This window comes from Geotrypetes seraphini, chromosome 4 (genome assembly GCF_902459505.1).
Source record: "Geotrypetes seraphini chromosome 4, aGeoSer1.1, whole genome shotgun sequence".
In the NCBI taxonomy this organism is placed as follows: domain Eukaryota; kingdom Metazoa; phylum Chordata; class Amphibia; order Gymnophiona; family Dermophiidae; genus Geotrypetes; species Geotrypetes seraphini.
Genome location: NC_047087.1, coordinates 185,553,508 through 185,575,162, shown reverse-complemented (window position 1 = coordinate 185,575,162; position 21,655 = coordinate 185,553,508). Strand labels below are relative to the sequence as shown.

The window sequence follows — 21,655 nt, the reverse complement described above, 5'->3', positions numbered from 1 at the left end:
CTACTGGTTTTACTGGTGATCAATGTTCCAATGAAGAGAATCATGGACGGTGTCAATAATTTGTGTGTTCGGTACCACTCCGATGAAAAGGAACAGTCCCTCAAACTGCAGCTGATGTGATGCTCTGTCAAAAGTAAGCAGGACATAGCGATATAACCGATGTGAAGCAGTGGAGAAAGTCATCAATCCTGGAACAAATATCCTGCACCGATACCCGAGACTAAGCGGTTATCAATGGTGCCGCAGGGTGTCGAGGGGTGGGACACCTCAAAGATGATGCACACCTAGTAAGCAACACAACTTGCACAGAAGGACGACACCAAAGTCAATGTGGAGTTGTGCCTTGACGATGTACACCCATATGCAGCACTGTACCCACAGATACATACCGATGCTCTAAAGATGACATCAATGATGACTTGAAGAACATTGATACTAAGTAGAGTGACGTTTGAGGATAGACTCCAAAGCAGTACCTTTCGCCTTATAAGAACTGTGCTCAGACTGATTGGCATCGATGAGGTTGTTGACAGTGAAGTAGAGATTAGTCTACAGTCAACCTCCAGCAATCTCAGATCATGTACCGATACCTTACTGAATGGGTATCAATGGTGGAAAAGTACCTTTGTTGGATATGCCTTTCCAGCATAGAAATAGCACCGATGTAGAACAGCATGAAGTCTTAATCAGCATCGATGTCCATCGTTAAGGAAGTACCATGAGGATGTAACATCAATGGTATTAAAAGTATCAGAAGCATCGAAGCGCGAGTGCCTGAAAAGGTGATGCATTTCAGAAATGACAACCTTTATCGCCCCAAAGGCCATTCATCAAGAGGACTCGATGCTTAATGGCAGGGCTCTGTCAGCTGTGATGCAGCTGCATTGATCAAGGAAACACGATGCTAATATATCACAGATGGAAGCATCGATGTCCTCTGGTACCAGCCAGTCCCAGTCACTGGAAGTCCGATTCCAGATCTATATGTGGAAATAAATAATAAGAAAAAAACCCAACAACTTTTGACATTAATCAATAGTGTTTTCCTTCTTCCAATCTATAGCCACAGAGCCAGATACGGTCAGAAAGGGCAAGCCGGGTTGGAGTAGAAACAAAGCTGAAAATCCATCGATTATCACAGAGAAAGGCAGAATTGAAATTTGTGTGAAGGCCGCTAAGTAAAAGAAGTTTGAGGAAATTCCAAAATTTCTTTTCCGTTTCTACTTTTCTTTGTCAAGTTTATTAAAATTTTGATATAAACGCAGTATCAATAATAAATTGAGGGGACAAATAAAACCATTTAAAACAATGAACATACAATCATATCCATAATTAATTAATGATACATAAGGAAGGGAGGGATAAACTACAATTGTTAAAAAAAAAAAAGGATTTAGAAAAACATTTAGGGAAGGACAACATCTGACGGGTTATTAGAAAATTTAAAGATAAGACTTGATCTAAAAAGAAAATGATCTAATCTAAGACTCATATGCATCCATGAATAGGTAACTTTTTAGTTTGCTTTTAAATTTATCTAAAGAGCTTTCAACGCGTAAATAGATTGGTAGCTTGTTCCAAAGCTGGGGTCCCAAGATAGAAAATTATCTAATCTAAGACTCATATGCATCCTTGAATAGGTAACTTTTTAGTTTGCTTTTAAATTTACCTAAAGATCTTTCAGCACGTAAATAGGTTGGTAGCTTGTTCCAAAGCTGGGGTCCCAAGATAGAAAAGATTGTAGTTCTTCTGGTGCCTATTACTTTCAATGACGGAATGATCAGTAAATGCTGATCTGTTGATCTTAGAGATCTAGCTGGGGAATATGGTATTAAATATTGATGTAAGAATAGTGGAGTATTAGTTTGCTGAATTTTGAAGAAAAGCAGTAGAAGACAAACTTAAAATCCTTGAAAAGATTTAAATAAAAGAGAAACAGGAAGGCAACTCGACAGAGAAACAAAAAAGATACGTTTTCTTCACTCTATGGAAAATGAAAAACTGACGACCTCGCAAGCCGACATCGGGCAGGAAGGCATACACACACGTGCAGTGCGGGCAGTCTAAAAGCTTGATAAAGCTTAAAGTGATACTACGCTTTCCACTGTCCATACCGCAGCTCCATGGATGGTGTCACCCACATGTGAGAATATGCTGCCTGCTTGTCTAAGGATAAAACCTTGAACCTCAGTATATAGTACTCAGTTTGACCTATTACAATTTAAGTACGTATCTACATATTTGCAACCTGATATATTTATAAACTTATACTAATTGTGCAGAGCAGTCTGCTAAAAAAAGGAACTGTGCCTAGTGCCTGATCCTTCCTCTATCCCCTCTGTCAGGATTTCTTCCTTCTCCTGCTGCTGCTGCTCTCCCCCAGCAGATCAGCTGATTGGGGCTTTGGAACCGCAATCAGCTGAGCTGGCAGGACTCACTGGAGCAGCTGATCAGCTGAGGCAGCAAAGGGGGAGCAGAGCTGTGATCAGCTGAGCTCAGTGGCTCTGATGAGTCCTGCCAGCTTAGCTGTTCAGGGTTTCCCTTGCAGCCTAAGCTGATCACAATTCAGATGAGCCGGCAGAGCAAGGGCAGGGCTGCCTACTCAACTGTGTAATTTTTTTTCTTTTTAAAGCTGTTCTTCCGAGTGTGTTGTGCAAGTGTGTGTGTCAGGCACAGACACAGGACATATACTCATACATACAAACACAATAGCTACGGCAGCTCCAGACCTGCCAAAAAAAAAAAAATCCCCGGTAAGAGGTGGACATGCCCTTCTTTACCCTTTTGAGCATTACAAGGAATGTGCATTTAAATATTAATGAGCTCCTTGTAATGCTTCTGAATAGGGTTCACGGTGACTGCTACTCCTAAATCAACAGAAGTTCCAAAGAACCCTTTCGAGCATAGGAAGTAGAGCTTCCTTGCAAGTAAGACTAGTTTTAGCCACTTTTATTTACAAGAAAAACTTGAGCTAAGTGGATGAAATCAGTACTGCAAAAAGACTTCCCTAACTTTATGCGCCAAGTTAATCAAGCAATGATCTGAATATCAGTCTGTGCTCGGTAAACTTCTGGGTTAGTGCCCATACCCTGATATTCAATGCCAGGAGCTGTATATGCCCTGGTATTGAATATTCAGGGTTAGTTCAGCCCGCGGCTGGAAGCAGTTTTGAAATCACTTACCACCGCGAGCTGACTAGTACCCCCTCATTTTATTTCTGGCTTTTGTTAAACAGCTTTAGAAGAAAATGCCCTTCCATATCTCAGACAGTGGAATGTTTCTGTGAAGAATCCACTGCTTAAAAGCACAACTGCAGAATAGATAAGAGTTAGAACAGTAAATCAGTCAGTCCAGTAATCTAATTGGCTAATCATTTAGATATTTATACCCTGGCACTGACTAGCAGACCATCCTGTAACTGGTTTTCATTGATTTAATACAAAGAAAAGGATCTGTTGCATAAATTGCTGCCTTTAGAACAACTCTTTTGACCATTTTTTTACAAAGCAGAAAAACAGCTTGACAGAAAAGAAGATTTACTCAGGGAAGGTGAAAACAGCTATGCAAAAAAGCTAAAAAATGCAATAAGGCATACCACTAAGTTAGGACAGTTAGACAAGTAGCATCGAAGCCACCAACCAACAAACTTAGAAGACACATGGGCTTTGTACCTGCTCGCTGATGGAAGGCTTCCTCTATGCCTTGTGTCTAGATAAGGATCCCCAAAATCCACTTCAAAGATCTCTAGGGCGGCACTGGTACTGAAGGAGGCATCCAATTGCTGGGCTGATGTACCTAAGTAAAGAGTACAGAAAAGGAAAGGATAACATCAGAAAGCACTAGTTTTTTGTCTCAGAGAGGAAAGTATACATATTTTTTACATTTTCTTAAAGGTCTTTTTCTAAGACAATCAGAGTCAAAATTCACAGAACCCTGCTATACCTGAAACTCGTCTTACTAATAAAGTAAAAAAAAAAAAAAAAGTGTCAATTTTTGACTTGTGGGTGCTAGGGAAGAGAAAAACCAGAACAGATCACTGGTTTCCACTAAATGGCACCAGGAAGCCTTCCTCTAAGTAGCATCCAGTGCTGCTCATGTCAACCAGCATCAGCATCATGGTGTATATTAGCTTCCACTCAGAAAGTGAATGCTCCATAACATAACATTTTGGGGTCCTTTTATCAAGCTGCGCTAGCGAGGTTAGCGCGTCAGACATTTCATCACGCGCTAACCCCCGCGGCCGGCTAAAAAACTAATGCCTGCTCAATGCAGGCGTTAGCGGCTAGACGGTTTAACGCGCGGTATTACGCGCTTGATAAAAGGACCCCTTTATTTATATACCACTATACACCTGGTAGTTCAATGTGGTTAACAGAATTATCTGAAGGGTGAACAAAAGCAGCACAGAAGTGTATTTTCAAAGCTCTTGGACTTACTAAGTTCCACAGGAACCTAGAGCCCCACATAGTGCAAGAACAGTGATCTAAAGGCTAGGCAGAGTTGGGGAAATATACATAGACTAGTGTTTAAGCCCGTTACATTAACAGGTGCTAGAATATATGCCTGTCTGTCTTTCTTTATTTATGTCTCTTTCTTCCTGTCTCTCTCCCTCCTGCTAATTTTCTCTCTTTCTCCCTGGCACCCTTTGTCTGGTCTGTCTGTCTCTCTGATCCCCTGTCTGTCTTTATTTCTGTCTGTCTCTCTCCCTGGCCTCCTTTGTCTGTCTGTATTTCTTTCTGTCTCTCTCCCCCCCACCACCACTTTCCTTTGCAGAAGCAGCAGCGGTATTTCCCTTCCCCTCCAGGTCCCTGTGAAGTAGTAGCAGCATTTTCCCCACCCCCCATACCCTTCTCTTCCCCCCCCACTTTCCTTTGCAGAAGCAGCAGTGATATTTCCCTTCCCCTCCAGATCCCTGTGAAGTAGTAGCAGCATTTTCCCCCACCCCCCATTCCCTTCTCTCCCCCCCCCCCACTTTCCTTTGCAGAAGCAGCAGTGATATTTCCCTTCTCCAGGTCCCTGTGAAGCAATTCCCTTCTCTTACCTGAGCTGTCCTGCTCCATTCGGCCCCTCCCTGCGATCTGGCCTGCTCCGTTCGGCCCCTCCCCCTTCCCTTCCCGCAGGCTGGCCTGCTGCGGCCGAAGGTTTTTGTTTTAAGCTTTAAAAGTGCTGGCGGCGGCTCCTCTCACGCTGCTGATCCTCCTGTAAAGAGCAGCCTGCGATGGTGGCCGGCTTTAGCGAACCTCGCAGGCCGCTCTCCAGCCTCGGTAGCACGTTCCCTCTGACACACGGGATCGTGTTGGAGAGCGGCCTGCGAGGCCACCATCGCAGGCTGCTCTTTACAGGAGGATCAGCAGCAGCAGCGACGGCAGCGAGTGAGGGCTGAGGTGTGTTCCCTGCCGAGGACGCGGGCAGGGAGAGAGCTTGCCTAGCTTCCAGGGTGAGTGAGGGCGGGAGGAGGGGAGTGGCCAGAATGTTCCCTGCCGCTGGGTTGGCTGCCACAGATCACACACCACAGCGGCAGGCAACACGAAATCCTAAGTGCGCATGTGCGCTTAGTCTTTTATTATATAGGATACATAGATCAGTGTTCTATTAAGAACTAAATGGGCTTTCAGGTTATGTCTGAAGTGCATGTAAGTGCTGCAACCATAACCGAACAAGGAACAACCAAAGAAATAAAAAAGTCAAGGGACAGGAATGAAATCCAAAACTACCCATGGAGCGCAGATACTTCTGTGCTAATTAACATCTACTCTAGTTAGTGGTACATACTCAGCCTAGAGTCTCCAATCTTTTAAAACTTAATTTTTTTCTGGTTTTGTTGCAAACTAGTTCTCTAAATAAACTGTATCAGCAAAAATTTGAAGCTTTATAGATTAGCCCCTGCATTAGCCCCTTCTATCTTAGGCATCTAAACTCTTTGAAGAAAAATAAAACTATGGTCATTCTAGATTACTGTCACTTATGAATGTCCTCCTTAAAGAAATATTTTCATTCTCTGCAACATTCACTCACTGCACCTATTTTGGGAGAAACGCAACTCAAGCTGCTTTTATACTCACTGGTTCTTAGTTGGTGCAACTACCATTAAATTTGTGTACAACGCTTAAAATTTGATCACTGGCTTCCCTTTACCTACTGGATAAAATTTAAAGTTCAAAAAAAAAAAAAACTTTCCTTTCCAGGATTCTTCTAAACATCTAGCTGATCCTAATCCTTATTTCTAACTCACTGCTCAATTTCTTCTAAATTTGACCTCTCACACTTATGCCTCCCTCTAGAACTCACCGAGACTACACAGAAAGGCAGTACAGTGCTCCCTCGGTCATTCTCGGTCGACGATTCACGGTCTCAGTCATTCGCGGAATTTTCTGACCGCAAATGACTGGGCAGGAAAGAGCAGCTGGAGCACCTGCGAGTGAAAGAAATCACTCACGGTTTGCCCTGACTGCCTCTTCCTGCACTAAAGTTGGGCCTCACCAATCAGGAGCTGTGTGTCAAAGCAGCTCCTGATTGGTGAGGCCCCAACATTAGTGCAGGAAGAGGCGGTCGGAGCATACCGCGAGTGAATTCCTTCACTCGCTGGCGCTCTGGCTGCTCTCTCCTGCCTCTCCGGTTGCCCTCTCCTGCCTCCCCCACTAAAAATCATATTCGTGGTTTTTCAAGATTTGCGGGGGTTCTTGGAACGGAACCCCCGTGAATATTGGGAGAATACTGTATATCAAATCCCTTCCCCCACTTGTCATACTATCTTCAGCTATCAGACTCTTTTGCTCTGGAATTCTATCCCTCATAACCTATGGACAAACTGCACCTACTCTAACAGATGTCTTAAAACTTGATTCTATTACAGCCTAGCATAACTTTTTCTATTATGTTTGCCTAGTTTGCAATTCTGAATTTAATTTCCCTATAGCTCCTCTCAATTAATTGTAATTTAGTTTTTATCTCTTTCCTACCCTCTTTAGTCAGTTGGTGTTATTCTATTTTCAAATTTTATATCTCGATATGTAAGCTATTTTTTTTCTGCAAAAAGGCATCATTATCAAATGAATAAACTAAACTAAGGGCTCCTTTTACGAAGGCGTGTTAGGGCTTTAACGCGTGGAATAGTGTGCGCTAAAATGCCGCATGCTGCTACCGCCTCCTCTTGAGCAGGCGGTATTTTTTTCGGCTAGCGCGTTAATCCGGTGCGTGTGCTAAAAACGCTAGCGCACCTTCGTAAAAGGAGCCCTAAAGATTGGTACTGGGATATTGCTTTAATGATACACTTTTAGATGAAAGATTGTTGGAAATTTCTTACTCTTAAATTACAAAACAGATAAACCTGTTGAACCAGCTTTGTCACAAAGTACATTCCATCCACTTCAATTAGAGAAATGCTTGCTATACAACAAGGTAATTATAATAAGTTTAAAAAGATTTGGGGGCCATTGATTATTTATTCTAATGATCAGACATCTTAAACACCTCAGTATTAGACAAGATAGAGAGAGGGTGGGAGTATGAATGATAATAATTGATAATTGTTAATTATTAGTATATGGGAGGGAGGGGTGGGATTCTTTTATATTTATGTATTTGGAAGATTACAAATAAGATTGTCAAGTGATTAAGTAATATATTTCTGATGGATTATTGTACACTTGTTGTAATTTTTGAAAACGAATAAAGATTTATTTAAAAAAAAAAAAAGAGAAATGCTTTCACTGCAGTTGCAGAGTCTCACCAATTTTCTTCTCCTTACAAGATCTTAAGTTTTGCAAAACTGAAGGAAAAGAGATGAGCAAATAATGCGAGTGCGCTCAATTCTATACATTTCCATTTCTTGTTCAGGTTTTTTTTTCTCCAGCAGCACATTGAAAATATGGCTTTAGATAGTGTTATTTAAATAAATGGCTTACAATACCTGTTGCTAGGTACAGTGGATAGTGGCTTGCTGGACTCCAAACTTGAACAGCTGCTCGCTCAATTTCCTTCAGCTTCATCTTCTGTATTACAAAAAAAAAAAAGAAACAAATAACTGAAGCATTTGTGTGTTGAAATTGAGAACTTGAAGTCTGATAACAATGCTCGAAGCAACAGGCATCCTAAAAATACAAATGACCTAAACATTTCTCAGATACAAATTAAAAGTGGTTGCTATGTTGGTACCCTTTTGAAGATTAATAAAAACAAACAAACACTTCCTCCCCTCTTCCCTCCCCTCCCTCAAGAAGTCATTACAAGGTAAAACCTTTTTATTGGACTCTCAATATGTTTTATGACTAGTTTTTGCGAGTTAAAACCCCCTTCCTCAGGATAAAATGTAAAAAAGATAAGAATTCTAGAAAATTTAAGTCAGTCATAAAAATAATCCAAACATAAGGGTCCTTTTACTAATGACCAGCAAACTACTAAGACTGAAATTAAAAAACCCGTTTCCACCCCATCTCCGCGAGCTCAGACCTGCAAACCATCTGATCCCATCCACACAAGCCTCAGTTATGATTTAATATTGAACGTATTTTAATTAAATGTAATGTAATGTAATTTATTTCTTATATACCGCTACATCCGTTAGGTTAAAAAGAAACAATATTCTGTACAACTGTCATTTTATAAATACAAATAATACAGAGCAAGGATCAACAAAACCCCTGTCTCCCCTCCCCTTCACATATATTCCCTCTACTATCAAGAAAACTGAATAAGCCAAATTATTACAGAATGCTACACAGAAATATCATGCTAACAGAATACCGCAGTCACACATGACAGGAATAGTGTTAGGGGAATGCAACAAGGCCACAACTGCCCCCTGGTCAGAGAGAGCCCTAAGCCAACTGGAAGCTAAAGAAGCATTGCCTGGGCTTTGCAGTCCGCAATTATGTCTAACACCAGCTCTGGCAGGATATATATTTCAAATCTGATATATTCTAATCACAAAATAGAAATAAAATTATTTTTTTTCTACCTTTTTTGTCTCTGGTTTCTGCTTTCATCTTCTTTTCACTCTCTTCCTTCCAGGGTCTGCCCTCTCTGTCTCTTGAATCCAGTCTGCCCCTTCCATCTACTGTCTTCCCTCTCCCCCTTCCATATGGTATCTGCCTTCTTTCTATACCCCTTTCCAACCAGCTCTCACCCCTCTCTCCTTTTTACATGATTAATTCCAGCTACACTGCTCTCTTCATTTTTATCTCTCCTACATCAGATCTAGCATCTTTTTCCCTCTCCTTATTTCTCTGCTGACCCCCTACCCAGCATCAATCTCTCTCTACTTTCTTATTTCTCAGTCTCTTCACTTTCTCTCATCTGATCTCTCCATTCCACCCTGACTCTTTCCCCTCCTCTAATCTCCCTGCTGTTTCCTTCCTTTTTACTCCTCCCCTTCCAGCAGTATCTCTCCTTCTACCTCCCTTGAGCTGTCCCTTTATTTTCCCTTGTCCAGCAGCTTCTCAGCCTCCGACAATAGCTTTCTCCCCTCCTAGCAGCTTTCAGTACTTGCCAGCACAGCGATTCACTAAGGCAACCTTGGGTCCTTTGATGGGTCACGCCACCTCTGATGAAAGAGGAAGTTGCATCATCAGAGGCGGCCACAACTCAGCAAAAGCCCCAAGACTGCCTAAGTAAATTGCTGCGCTGGCAAGTATGAGAGATGTTGGGAGGGGAGAAAGCCACTGTCGGAGGCTCCTCATGATCTCGATGGCCCTGCGTGGATCGGCAGGAAATTTCAACGCGTCGATCTCGCCGGCCCTGCGCGGACCAGCGATTGAAGAACACTGCTCTAGCAGAGCTGCACTCAAGTGGCTAAAGAGCTACATACGGCTCACGAGCCGCGGTTTGCCGATCACTGACCTAGGATGAAAGTAAAAGAGGATAGACCTTGAAGTAACCTGATAAAATATTTCTTCACTAGTCTTGAAGCCTGTTACATTAACAGGTGCTAGAATATATGTCTGTCTGTCTGTCTTTCTTTCTTTCTCTCTCTCTCCCTCCCACTGTCTCTCTCTCTCCCTGGCCCCCTTTCTCTGTCTTTCTGTCCCTCTCCCTGCCCCTATGTCTTTCTTCCTTTCTTTCTGTCTCCCTCCCTCCTGCTGTCTGTAATTTTTTCCCTGCATTTCCCTGTGCAGAAGCAACAGCATTTCCCTTCCCCCCCCCCCACTTCCCTGTGCAGCAGTGGTATTTCCCTTCCCCTCCAGTAGCAGCATTTTCCCCCACCTCCCTTCCCTACTCTTACCACAATGTGGCCTGCTCCTTTTGGCCCCTCCCCCTTCCCTTCCCACGGTCTAGCCTGCTCCAAGGGCTCCCCTTCCCTTATTGCGTTCCTTGCAGGCAGGTCCAGCTTCTTCCTGCACGTTACTTTTTTAAAAAAATTGTGTTGCCCTCCCTTGCTTGAATGCCTGCCTGCCTGCCTGGTCCCGTTGAGCGGCTCGCGGCTGTAGTCTTTTTTGTTGGCGCTTCCCTGCCCGCCCCGCAGTCTGGCCTGCTCTGGGCTAATTTTTTTTTAAAGTTTTAAAGTTGTCACGGCAGCTCCTCTCAATCCCCGCCAGCGTCGGAAGCCTTCTCCGACGCAGGTGCGGATCATGAGAGGAGCCGACACCGCGATCTTTTGGAGAGCAGGAAGTCCAGTGCTGGTGGCCAGTCCTGCCGATGAGTGTAAGTAGATGCTGTAAGGCTGGGGACTAGCGCATGCGAACTCCTGCAGCCACGGACCTACATCTCACGGATCAGAGAGCAGAGAAGCACGCAGGTATAAGTGCACATGCGCAGCTAGGATTTTATTATATAGGATGGCTTTCCAGTGGATATGGTGAAAACAAAAACTGTAACTGAATTCAAGAAATCTTGGGACAGGTATATGATCTTTAAGAGAGAGTAAGGAATAGTATATGACACAGATAGGCAGACTGGACAGCCATATAGTCTTTATCTGTCATCATTTTTCTATATTTCTGTGTTTAAACTCTGGATTTTGTTGTCAAGTGATGTAAGCAGTTAGTATAGCTGGATTTAATAATGGTTTGGACAAATTCCTGGAGGAAAAGTACATTATTAACCAGGCAGATTTAGGAAATGCTGCTACTTATTCTGGAGATAAGTAGTATGGATTTTTTTTTTTTTTAACCCATCAGGTACTTTTGATCTCATTTGTTGTCTTTATTGCCTCATTAACTGTTCCTTATTGTTAATCGCTGTACAAAGTCTTTTGTTAGCCGCATTGAATCTTTGTTGAAAAATTGTGGGATGTAAGATCTTTATAGTATAGATTGGCCATTGCTAAAACAAGAAACTGGTCTTGATAGATCTTGGGTCTAAACCAGATAAAACAAAAACATAAAAACAGCCATACTGGGTCAGACCACTGGTACATCTAGCCCAGTATCCTGTTTCCAGTGGCCAACCCAAGTCATAAATATCTGGCATGAACTCAATTTGTAACTGCTAGACATCATGAAGATTCACTATCACCAACTTTAAAGGCTCCATCTGAAACCTTAGAATCCATACCCCACTCACCTGTTTCAAATCCAAAATTGGCAGATATAATTCTTATGTAAAAGACAGAAATAATTTTTAAGGAAAACGTAGGATCTACCAAAACACTTTGAAAGGAAGTAGCAAGCGCTTATTTTTCAATTAAACAGGCATTAAAAAAAAGAATCTTGTAGAATTAAGCTAACTTCATTCTGTTGTACTTTTAACCAGCATACAAGCTAGCCTCTAAGATTAATGTCCTAAGTGGTCAGTGTTTCTTAAACTAGCGCACAGTAACTCAGGCAGTTGCTACCGTTTATAATCCTTACCTATGAGTAAATCCAATCCCAGAGTTATTAGAAGTCCCCGATTTTGAACCTGTATCCCCAGCAGCAAGGATTACAATCACACCCCACCTCCGATTTCATCGAGTGCATACAGGTACATGATTTCTTTTCCTCCTACAGCATCTGGTACTATTCTTTCAGCTCTCCTCCCGGCTTAAGTTACACTGGAAATCTTCTTACCACACTCCTTGATCACAATTCCTCTATGCTCCGCAGTTTTGTTTTTCTTTGCTCCTCTCTATCACAGGTCGCTCCCCCTCTGGGTTTTATTTTTAACTTCTTCCTGTCAGCGGCGTCCTCTTAAATGTGTTCCCCGCCTTAACAGGGAACTGTCTAGTAGTTCCTTGTTGCAGTACGGTTTGTTATTCAACGGTGATCCTCTTTCAAAGTATCTATCTTAGCAAGGAACCAATCTTTCTTGTTCCTGGTTGCAATGCAATTTCTTGTTCGGTGGTGTTCGTCTTAAAAATGTCCTCCGTGTTAGCAGGGAACTAATCTTCTTGTTCCCGGTTCTTGTAGAGTTTGTTAACCCTTTCAGGACCATAAGGATCGTAGGCCAATTTTTGTGGTTTTGACGACATTTTTATGGTAAAAAGGGCTTGCAGATGCCAAAAAATTGATTTTTTTTGTGAAATATCATTATTTTTATTTAAAAAATCACACTTCTGGCTTATGGACAGTGTGGCAAGTGAATCTTCTCGTCAATCTGGCAACGACGCTAATGAATGAATGTCGGAACCAGTTTGTTTACATAAAGGCAGTATCATATGGAATCCGTACATATCAAATTTAGAACTGTAGACTATCCCAATCAAAATTTATAGGATTTTAAAGTTATGGGACAAATATGTCCCTTGGTCCTGAAAGGGTTAATGCGGTGGTTTCAGTTCTTCAGGGCAGCCTAGGAGAAAAAAAAGTAAAGGAAGGCTGCTGAGATTTGTTTGAAACGATCAGCAATGCCAGCGCAATCCATCTGTGCCCTCCTATTTTTCATGCTAAGCCTGCATCTTTCTTCCTCACGGGCTAACAAAATCCAATATCACGAAGCAAAACAAAACCAGGTTTATGAAATCAATATGCGGATGCTCTTCCAGCTCCAGACTTCATCCCATCTTGCTGTGTGGCTTATGCCTGGAACAAACTGCCCGAATCCCTATCCCTATGTCTCTGGCAGTGTTCAAGTTAAAAGCTTTCCACACATCATTGCAGTTTATTGGGAAAATAATCAGTGTTTCTTTTCACGAATGGTGTTCAATGTGCTTTTAGAAAATATGAAGAAGTTATAGCCTTAAAACATAATTATTTGCCACTTTTATCAAAACATGGGGAGTCTTGGATGCATACATACTGTACTCATTCTTAACATGATAATACTATATTCCTATTCCTTTTGTGAACTCTAATTGTTTATAGATATTTGAACATTGTAATATAGCAGCTATTTGTGGTTATTGTGCTTGTTATTTATATTTTGAAAAATTTACAAATAAAATTAATAATTTAAAAAAACAAAGCCCACCTCTTTGAGACTGCCTTCAACTCCTAACTCTTCTCACCTTGGATTCTACATCCTCATGTCTGCCTGTCCGTCCAAGTAAGATTGTAAGCTCTTCTGAGCAGGGACTGTATATTGAATATCAAAATGTACAGTGCTGTGGCCTTTCAGTGCTACATAAGTGATAAATAGTAGTAGTTGTGGTATGGAAAAGAGGTTAAAAATAAGAGACAATAATTCAAAAATAGGATACTCAAGCGAAAAATTCATTAATAGAGAGAATCAATTTATACAACAGACTTTGTATCATATATATATATATAATCCACACTTCTAAGAATACAAGAACAATCCTCAATGCAAGCATGATTATGTATTTCTATGTGCTTTTCATTCTTCAGTGATTTTTTCCCTCTTGACAAAGAGATGTTCGAAACACGACTCGTGTTAAGGGAGTCAAATACGTTATGAACTGATTATGCATAAATTTGTATTATTAACACAATGAACTTGCACTTGTCATCTTTAACTGCTTTGGGATGTGTGAGCACGTGGATTTAAGTTGCTCCAGTTGGATCTAATTTGTTTCCTTTGACTGAGATTTACTCATCTCCCACTTCTATTTGGATTAGAACTTTAATGAACATTGGACTCATCACTGATTTTGCGATCTGTTTCAGATAAGTTTTGTTTGTTTGAATTTTTGTTCTTACTGATGATCGTGCTTGCATTGAGGATTGTGTTTGTATTCTTAGAAGTGTGGATTATTAAGAGTTTTTTGTGTCATTTTTATTATATTATTATTTTAGTCCACTGGATATTGCATAGATATATATGTTTATTTTATCTGCAATTTGAATGAATTAAATATTTATAAAACTATATATAACTAGTCTTTAAGCCCGTTACATTAACGGGTGCTAGAATATATGTGTGTCTTTTTTTCTTTCTGTCTCTCTCCCCCTCCATTTCCCTGTGTAGCACTGTCTCTGTTTTCTTCCTCACTTTGCACTCTCCAGCTGTAACATTACTGCCTCGCTTTTTCTCCTGCAAGCATGTCTGCTCTCTTTCTCATCCCCAATCTCTTTGTTCTTTTTCTCTTCTTGCAGGGGTCTCTGCTCTACTTTCTCTATGTGTTCCTTATTCCTGCAAACCTCTATGCTGTATTTTTTTCTCTGTATGCTCCTGATCTTGTGTTTCCCTGTAGGTATTTATTCCTATTTTTTTCCTTCTTCAGTCTCAGCTCTTCTTTCTCTGAACATTTCCTACCTCAGTCTCTTCAATTTTCTTTCCTTCTTCAGTCTCAGCTCTTCTTCATCTGAACATTCCCTTCCTCAGTCTGTCCAATTGCAGCTCTCTTGCCCTTTGGGAGGGGGGGAGGGTTAAAAAGTGATCCATAGTTGTTCCTACTTCATAGACTGTCACTTTCAAAGTAGTATTTCTTGACCCCTAGTAGTAGCCTTTTGGTATTGTACTTGGGATCAAGCTGAGCTGGTGGGAAATGGGGCAAAGGGAAATCTGATTTAGGGTATGGGGTCTCCTGCTCCCCTTTGCCGACAAACCTGCGACTCCAGCAGCGTGTGCAGCACTCTACACACGCTGCTTCGGGGCCTTCTACTGCCCTGATTTACTCTGGCACATCCCTGATGACATCATCAGAGACGCAGCAGAGCAAATCAGGGCAGTAGAAGGCCCCGAAGCAGCATGTGTAGAGTGCTGCACACGCTGCTTGAATCGGCGTTTGGAGTCGGGACCGCGAAGAAAGTAGCGGCTGGAGTCTTTTTTTGGCGCTTCCCTTCCCGCCCCTTGAGGTGTCGCCACGGCTCCTCTCGATCCCTGCCAGCATCGGAAGCCTTCTCCAACGCTGGTGCAGCTCGTGAGAGGAGCTGACCGGAGAGCAGGATGTCCAGCGCTGGGGTCCAGTCCTTCAGGCGAGTGTAGGTAGGTGCTGGGGATTCGCGCATGCGCACTCCTGCAGCCACAGACCTACTGATCATGGAAGCACGCCGATAGGGGTGCCCATGCGCGGCTAGCGTTTTATTATATAGGATACAAAGTATGTTGTATAAATGGATTCTCTCTATTAATGGGAAAGAGGGGACCAGTGTGTGGTGCAGTGGTTGAAGCTACAGCCTCAGCACCCTGGGGTTGTGGGTTCAAACCCCGTGCTGCTCCTTGTGACCCTGGGCAAGTCACTTAGTCCTCTGTAGCCCCAGGTACGTTAGATAGATTGTGAGCCCACCGGGACAGCTAGGGAAAATGCTTGAGTACCTGATTGTAAAACCGCTTAGATAACCTTGATAGGCGGTATATAAAATCATAATAAAACTTGAAACTTGAATCAATAAACAAAAGGTAAGTTCTGGGATTTCTTTCCTTACTGTGTCCCCATTAGAATAATTTAAGTATAAGTATACAGTCTTTAAATCTTTCCTAGTTGAAACAATTTTACACTTGGTCACTACGCAGGAGAATGGGAATAATGCCTCTGTATTTTTGCATGTTGCATTCTCATAAATGCCCAGAACAAGACCATTTGAACGTGGGAGAGGGCCAGCATTGTGATGGATTGGCCACCCAGACATGGCAACAGAGCAGTGGGGTACCTTATAAGGCAATGCTATGAACTTCACAAAAAGAGTGCCACATAAACATCTCACCAGAACTCCCTTATAGGATCTGATGAGCCCCCCCCCCCAAAAGCACACACTAGACTAGTGGTCTCAAACTTGCGGCCCGCAAAGTACTATTTTGAGGCCCTCGGTATGTTTATCATAATCACAGTAGTTTCTTGATCATATGTCTCTTTAGCTATAAATTACAATATTATTATTAAGACTTAGCCAAAAGGAAAGATTTATAAATTATAAAGAGTTTTACCTCATGCAAAATTGTCATTTCTTTAATAAGACAACTATTTTTTCTGAGTCCCTCCAAGTACCTACAAATCCAAAATGTAGCCCTGCAAAGGGTTTGAGACCACTGCACCACACACACCTGTCTACAACCCCAATAGCCCTTATGGCTGCAGGTGCCACCCATATGGCAGTACAGTAGGGTTTTGGTGGGCTCACATTTTCCACCATGAATGTAGTGGTTAGAGTGGCTTATGGGCCTGGGTCCTCCTCTCTATGGTTCAGTAGCCCACCCCTCAGATTATTTAAGACACTTGTATGCAGCTCTATTAGGCTTTCCTATAGCAAGTGTCGATGTTCTGGAGACAGGCATGTACTATTTTTTATTCTGATATTTGTGGCAGTATGGTCACTGGGAGAGTGTGTGTGGGTCTTTACGTTGTCTCTGCAGTGGTTATCTAGTTACTTTGGATACCTTTTTGCCCCTTATACTTGCTTTTACATCATCTAAGTCACAACGTATAAGTTTCGTCCAGGAAGTCTCGTGAAACATTCGGTTATCCCTGCAGGACAACTAAGTCTAGGTCGGCCCACATCCTGCCCTAACCACTCCTCCAGATACACCCCTTTCAGCTCTGGGTGCATAGCAGCATTCGGAGACCTAAAAAGTCAAGTTTCAAGTTTCTTTATTTTTGATATACCGTTAATCATACAGGCATCTAAACGGTTTACAATATTATGTAGTAAAAGTTAAAAAAAAAGAATAAAAACTTATCTAAACTAAAAAAAAAAAAAAGGGAAACATTTACGCATTCAGTTTATTGGTATTTGGATGACCTGTCTTTTAGGTCATCCAAATGCCGACTTGGGTGGGTTTTTAGACATGTTTAAGTTTCGATCATGAGCCCCTTAAGCTCTGGAATAGAGAATGACACGGTGGTTGTTACCCGCGGCTAGCCGCGAGTAGCTGCAGGTAACCTGCCAAAACGGGGAAAGAAAATTAGTAGTCTCTGCGGGGATTGCTGTCTCCGCAGTGAGGCATCAAGGATCGCGCGGTCCTTCTTCTCCTCTAACGCAACCGGAAACAGGAAGTTGCAGGAGAGGAGAAGATTGATCAACTCGCGCAGCCGCGCATGCGCGTCTTTTTGAACGTGTGCGGTTTGGGAAAAAGAAAGCCGGCAAACAGCATATAAGGTGAGGTGGAGGGAGGGAGCTGGCTAAACGCTGCGATCGGGCGGGTGGGGACTGCTGGACCGTGCAATCGCGTGTGTTCCCGACTCAAACTAGGAAGGAGGGAGTGAAAGGGAAAAAGACTCTAGGCCAAGGGGATGAAGAGGGAAAGAAAGAAACCCACAGCAGGAAAGAAAGGGGAGGACAGGCAAGTGAGCCAGATGCTGGAAGCAGGGGGGGGGGGGGGGCGGGAAGAAAGAGGGAGAGAAGCTAGATGGGGTTGAAAAGGAGAGACACACTGCTATGGAAGAGGAAGATAGGGGAAATCTGGACACAGGAAGGAGCCGCTGGAGCCTGCGAGCTCGGTCCCTGTCCCATCCCCACAAACCATCTCGCTTCTGTGTTCCTATTTTCCCCATTTCTAATATCTCCCCTATGTATCTGGCATTGCCTCCCCCCGCCCCCATATACCATCCCCATGGCATGTCCCCTTTATGTCTCTGTCCCTATGCCCCATGCACATAATTTCCCCTCTTTCTGTTACCTTCCTAACAGAAAGAGGGGAAATTATGTGCATGGGGCATAGGGACAGAGACATAAAGGGGACATGCCATGGGGATGGTATATGGACACGGGGGGGAGGCAATGCCAGATACATAGGGGAGATATTAGAAATGGGGAAAATAGGAACACAGAAGCGAGATGGTTTGTGGGGATGGGACAGGGACCGAGCTCGCAGGCTCCAGCGGCTTGCACAAATTACATTGTAACGTGCCATGAAAATAAGGAGGGAGGTAGATAGATAAGCCACGCAAGAGGAGCTGAAGGGTGGTAGAAAGGAACAGATGGTGAAGGAGGGAGGGAAGGGTGGTGGTAGAAAGGAATAGAACAGACATTGAAAGAGGGTAGAGAGGAACAGACCCTGAAGGGAAATGTGGAAGACAGAGTGGGGAGAAGACGCTGGAAGGGAAGAAGACAGATGCCAGACTATGGGGGAGCGGAGGGAAGAAGATGGGTGCTAGACCAATTGGGGGGGGGGGGTGTGAAGGGAGAGGCACAGTAACAGCAAATGGAAGACGCAGTGGATGGAAGGAATTGAATGAGAAGATGTGGAAAACAGAAACCAGGCAACAAAGGTAGAAAAAAAAAATTCTATTTATTTATTTTTTGCTTTAGGATAAAGTAGTATATTAGTTGTGTTGATAAAAATTTATAAACAAAGCCCTGCCAGCTGAACATCTCTTTCTCTAGTTCAGCAGCCAGAACTTTGATTTATAAGAAAGGAATAAGCTAAATATTGCAGTACTAAGGCTTATATGGATGCTGCGAGGACGGTGATGGGGCGGTGAATGGGATGGCAGTGATGGTGACGGGGCGGTGAAGGGGATGACAAGGACGGTGACGGGGCAGTGAAGGGAATGGCGGGGACAGGGCGGTGGGCCGGGGCCGTGACAGATTTTTTTCCCCGTGTCATTCTCTACTCTGGAACTTGTTACAGGAGGACATGGTTACAGTGATTAATGTAGCTGGGTTTAAGAAAGGTTTGGACAAGTTCCTATCTGGAAAAGTCCATAGTCTGCTATTGAGACAGACATGGGGAAGTCACTGTTTTCCCTGGAACGTTGTTATTATTTGGGTTTCTGCCAGATATTGTGACTTGTGTTGGTCACTGCTGGAAACAGGAAATTGGGCTAGATGGACCAATGGGACTCAGTATGGCTGTTCTTAAGAATGAGCAGGTTCTGGATGTCTTGAGCTACTTGATTCATTGCACGTTCAAGTTAATCCACAGATTCTTGTCAAATTGTTTCAGTTAACAGATGATGAGTTATATGAGCATTCCTTTCTCCTGTTTTTAGTTGCTGGGTTTAGTGTGGTATCTGCACGTTCTATTAACCCAGCAAGCAGGTAGATATAGTTTTCAGAAACACTCTTGGCCGTCCATAATTTAAGAAAATAAACCTGTAGTTTCAATTAGATATGGGCTTAAGCCAGGGCAGTTTTATATTTTATTTCCTCAGTGCAGTTGAGTGTTAATAGTTAAAAAAAAAATCAACTGAGCAAATACTCAACTAAAGTCAGTTACCATGACTGAATATATTTCTGCTTATTAAAATGTGAAGTACAGCCACAGTCTTAAGTGATTCTGAGCATGGTGCTCTATTATCTGGTTAAAGGCTGTATTTCAGCCCCAGGATGAGAAAACATCCTTTTCTGCATCTTATGAACTCAAACTCTCCCACCTCACCCCAACACATACATCTTCCCCCTTTTTTACAAAGCCCTATAGTGCAAGCCACTAAGGTATTTTGAGGAGGGAAGTGACAACAGCATGTTTTAAAGGCAACAGGGACAGTTGCAGTGAAGAGCGATAGATTGAAGATTTGACAGTTAGGAGGGATGACAGAGGGTGAGATAGCGCCAAGTAGGTGAGTGGGAATCGGATTGGAGGATGACAGATGTGTGGTTTCCTCTTTAGTGATCTCAGAGAAAGATGAAAGGGTGGCAGGTATTGAGGGGAGGATAACAGAAGGGGCAGATGGAGGGAGGGGAAGCAGCCTGGTTGAGAACTCAAGTAGCCTAACTCAAGAACACACCCATTATCAACCCCTAACTATTCCCCCTTTGAGGTAGGCGTTTTGGACTAAGTGCCTACTTTTTATAGAAATATGTTTTTCAAATTAGGAGAGGACCAGCTCTGACTCAGCAAAGTATTCCTTGTGGGATGTCTGAGTCTGTGCCAACCTCAGCCCACTGGATGAATGAAAAAGCACTAGGCAACAGCCCCTTCCTGGACTCCAGGGTTGGTTCTGACCTTGATGGTCTGAAAGGAGCACTGCATCAATTGGTGATGGCTCTGATGTCAATGAACGCTCAACAGAGCATGGGACTCCATGATGGGCTGGAGCAATACCACAGTCAGTGCTGCAGCCTTTGCTGTCTTGACAGGGCAGGATTAAAGGGTAGGCCCAGTAGGCACATGCCTTGGGCCCGAAAATATCAGGGGTGCCCCAGGGCTGGCGTTAGGGGGGAGGAAATGGGCCCTCATCTGCCTGGTGAGGTCAGCTTCCCTCCCTTCCACTCCCTCTCTGCCCTCTTACCCACTGCCCGCAAGCGAACTGAACCCAGGCCGCGGGGCTCTAACACTGCGCGTACCGGCTTCCTTTCTTGTCCAAAACAGAAAATTACATCATTCTTGTTTCGGACGATAAGGGAAGCCGGCGTGCACAGTGTTAAGGGCCCCCGCACCTAGGTTCAGTTCGCTCTAACACTGCATGCACTGGCTTCCCTTCTCTTTACGTCATGAAGGGGAGGGAGGAGAAGGGAAGCCGGCACATGCAGTGTTAGAGCAAACTGAACCTAGGTGGGAGGGGGTCCTAACACTGCGCATGCTGGCTTCCCTTCTCGTCTGAAACAGGAATGATGTAACTTCCTGTTTTGAACGCGAAGGGAAGCTGTCATGCGCAGTGTAGAGTCCCGTGGCCTGGGTTCAGTTCACTTGCGGACGGTAGGCAAGAGGGCAAGGAGGGAGTGTAAGGGAGGGAAGCTGATATCACCTCACCAGGAAGTGGGAGGGGAGGGGGATAAATGCTACTGCACCCAATTGGGGAGAGAGGGAAGGAGGGATAAGGAAGACCAGGGAAGGGAAAGGAGAAGAGAGATGCCAAGTCCATGGGAGGGAGGGGAAGGAAAGAAGATACCAGCCCATGGAGGGGAAGGAAAGGCGATACCAGACCATGGAAGGGGACAGATGCCAGACCAGGGGCAAGAAAGGAGGGAGGGAGAGAAAATGCCAGATAATGGAGGAGGGATTCATAGGAGAGCATAAAGATGCCAGGGCATGGGGGGAGGGGGGGTGGGGTGGTGAATGGAAACTAAGGAGACTTATGCCAGACCAGAGGGAAAGGAAGAAAAGGAGATGCCAGAGCATGGAGGGGGAGGGATAAACAGAAAGGAGAGAGATGCCAGGCCATGGGGTTGAGTGGGAAGGAAAGGAGAAGAGAGATGCCAGAGCATAGGGGAAGGGGTGGAGACAGAAAAATGGAGAGGGGGTGAAGCTGAAATGAATCGTGATGAGCGCGACTACCAGATGGGGAAAGTATATACACGGAACAAAAAGATCATTATTAATATTACAAAGAAACGAGTAGTGTTTGGAGCTACTTCAGATGAGTCAGAAGCTACAAGCGGTGAATCTACGGATGCCTCCTCAGCCAAGGTGTCGGGGGACGAGGACCAGCGGGGAGCCCGATCCAGATCCAGAACCCGGGGAGTGCCCTGGAGCAGAGGAGTGAAGACCAAATAAATTATCTGGTAGTTAATATCTCCAC

General features: G+C 43.6%; 1 protein-coding gene across 4 annotated transcripts in view; it reads right to left on the bottom strand.

The window, feature by feature from the left end:
- SEC31B (SEC31 homolog B, COPII coat complex component) overlaps positions 1 to 12,152 on the bottom strand; it is a 205,175-nt gene extending 193,023 nt beyond the window's left edge. The window contains exons 1-3 of one of the 4 annotated variants that reach the window (XM_033940950.1): positions 11,787 to 12,152; positions 7,910 to 7,991; positions 3,672 to 3,795 (exon numbers count right to left, since the gene is read on the bottom strand). In XM_033940950.1, the coding sequence (XP_033796841.1) occupies positions 3,672 to 3,795; positions 7,910 to 7,988 (203 nt within the window). In that variant the 5' untranslated portion in view covers positions 7,989 to 7,991; positions 11,787 to 12,152. Of the gene's footprint in view, positions 1 to 3,671; positions 3,798 to 7,909; positions 7,992 to 11,786 lie in introns of those variants that run through there. The other 3 variants (XM_033940949.1, XM_033940948.1, XM_033940951.1) reach the window with 3 other exon arrangements.
- Between the last annotated feature and the right edge of the window lie 9,503 nt (positions 12,153 to 21,655).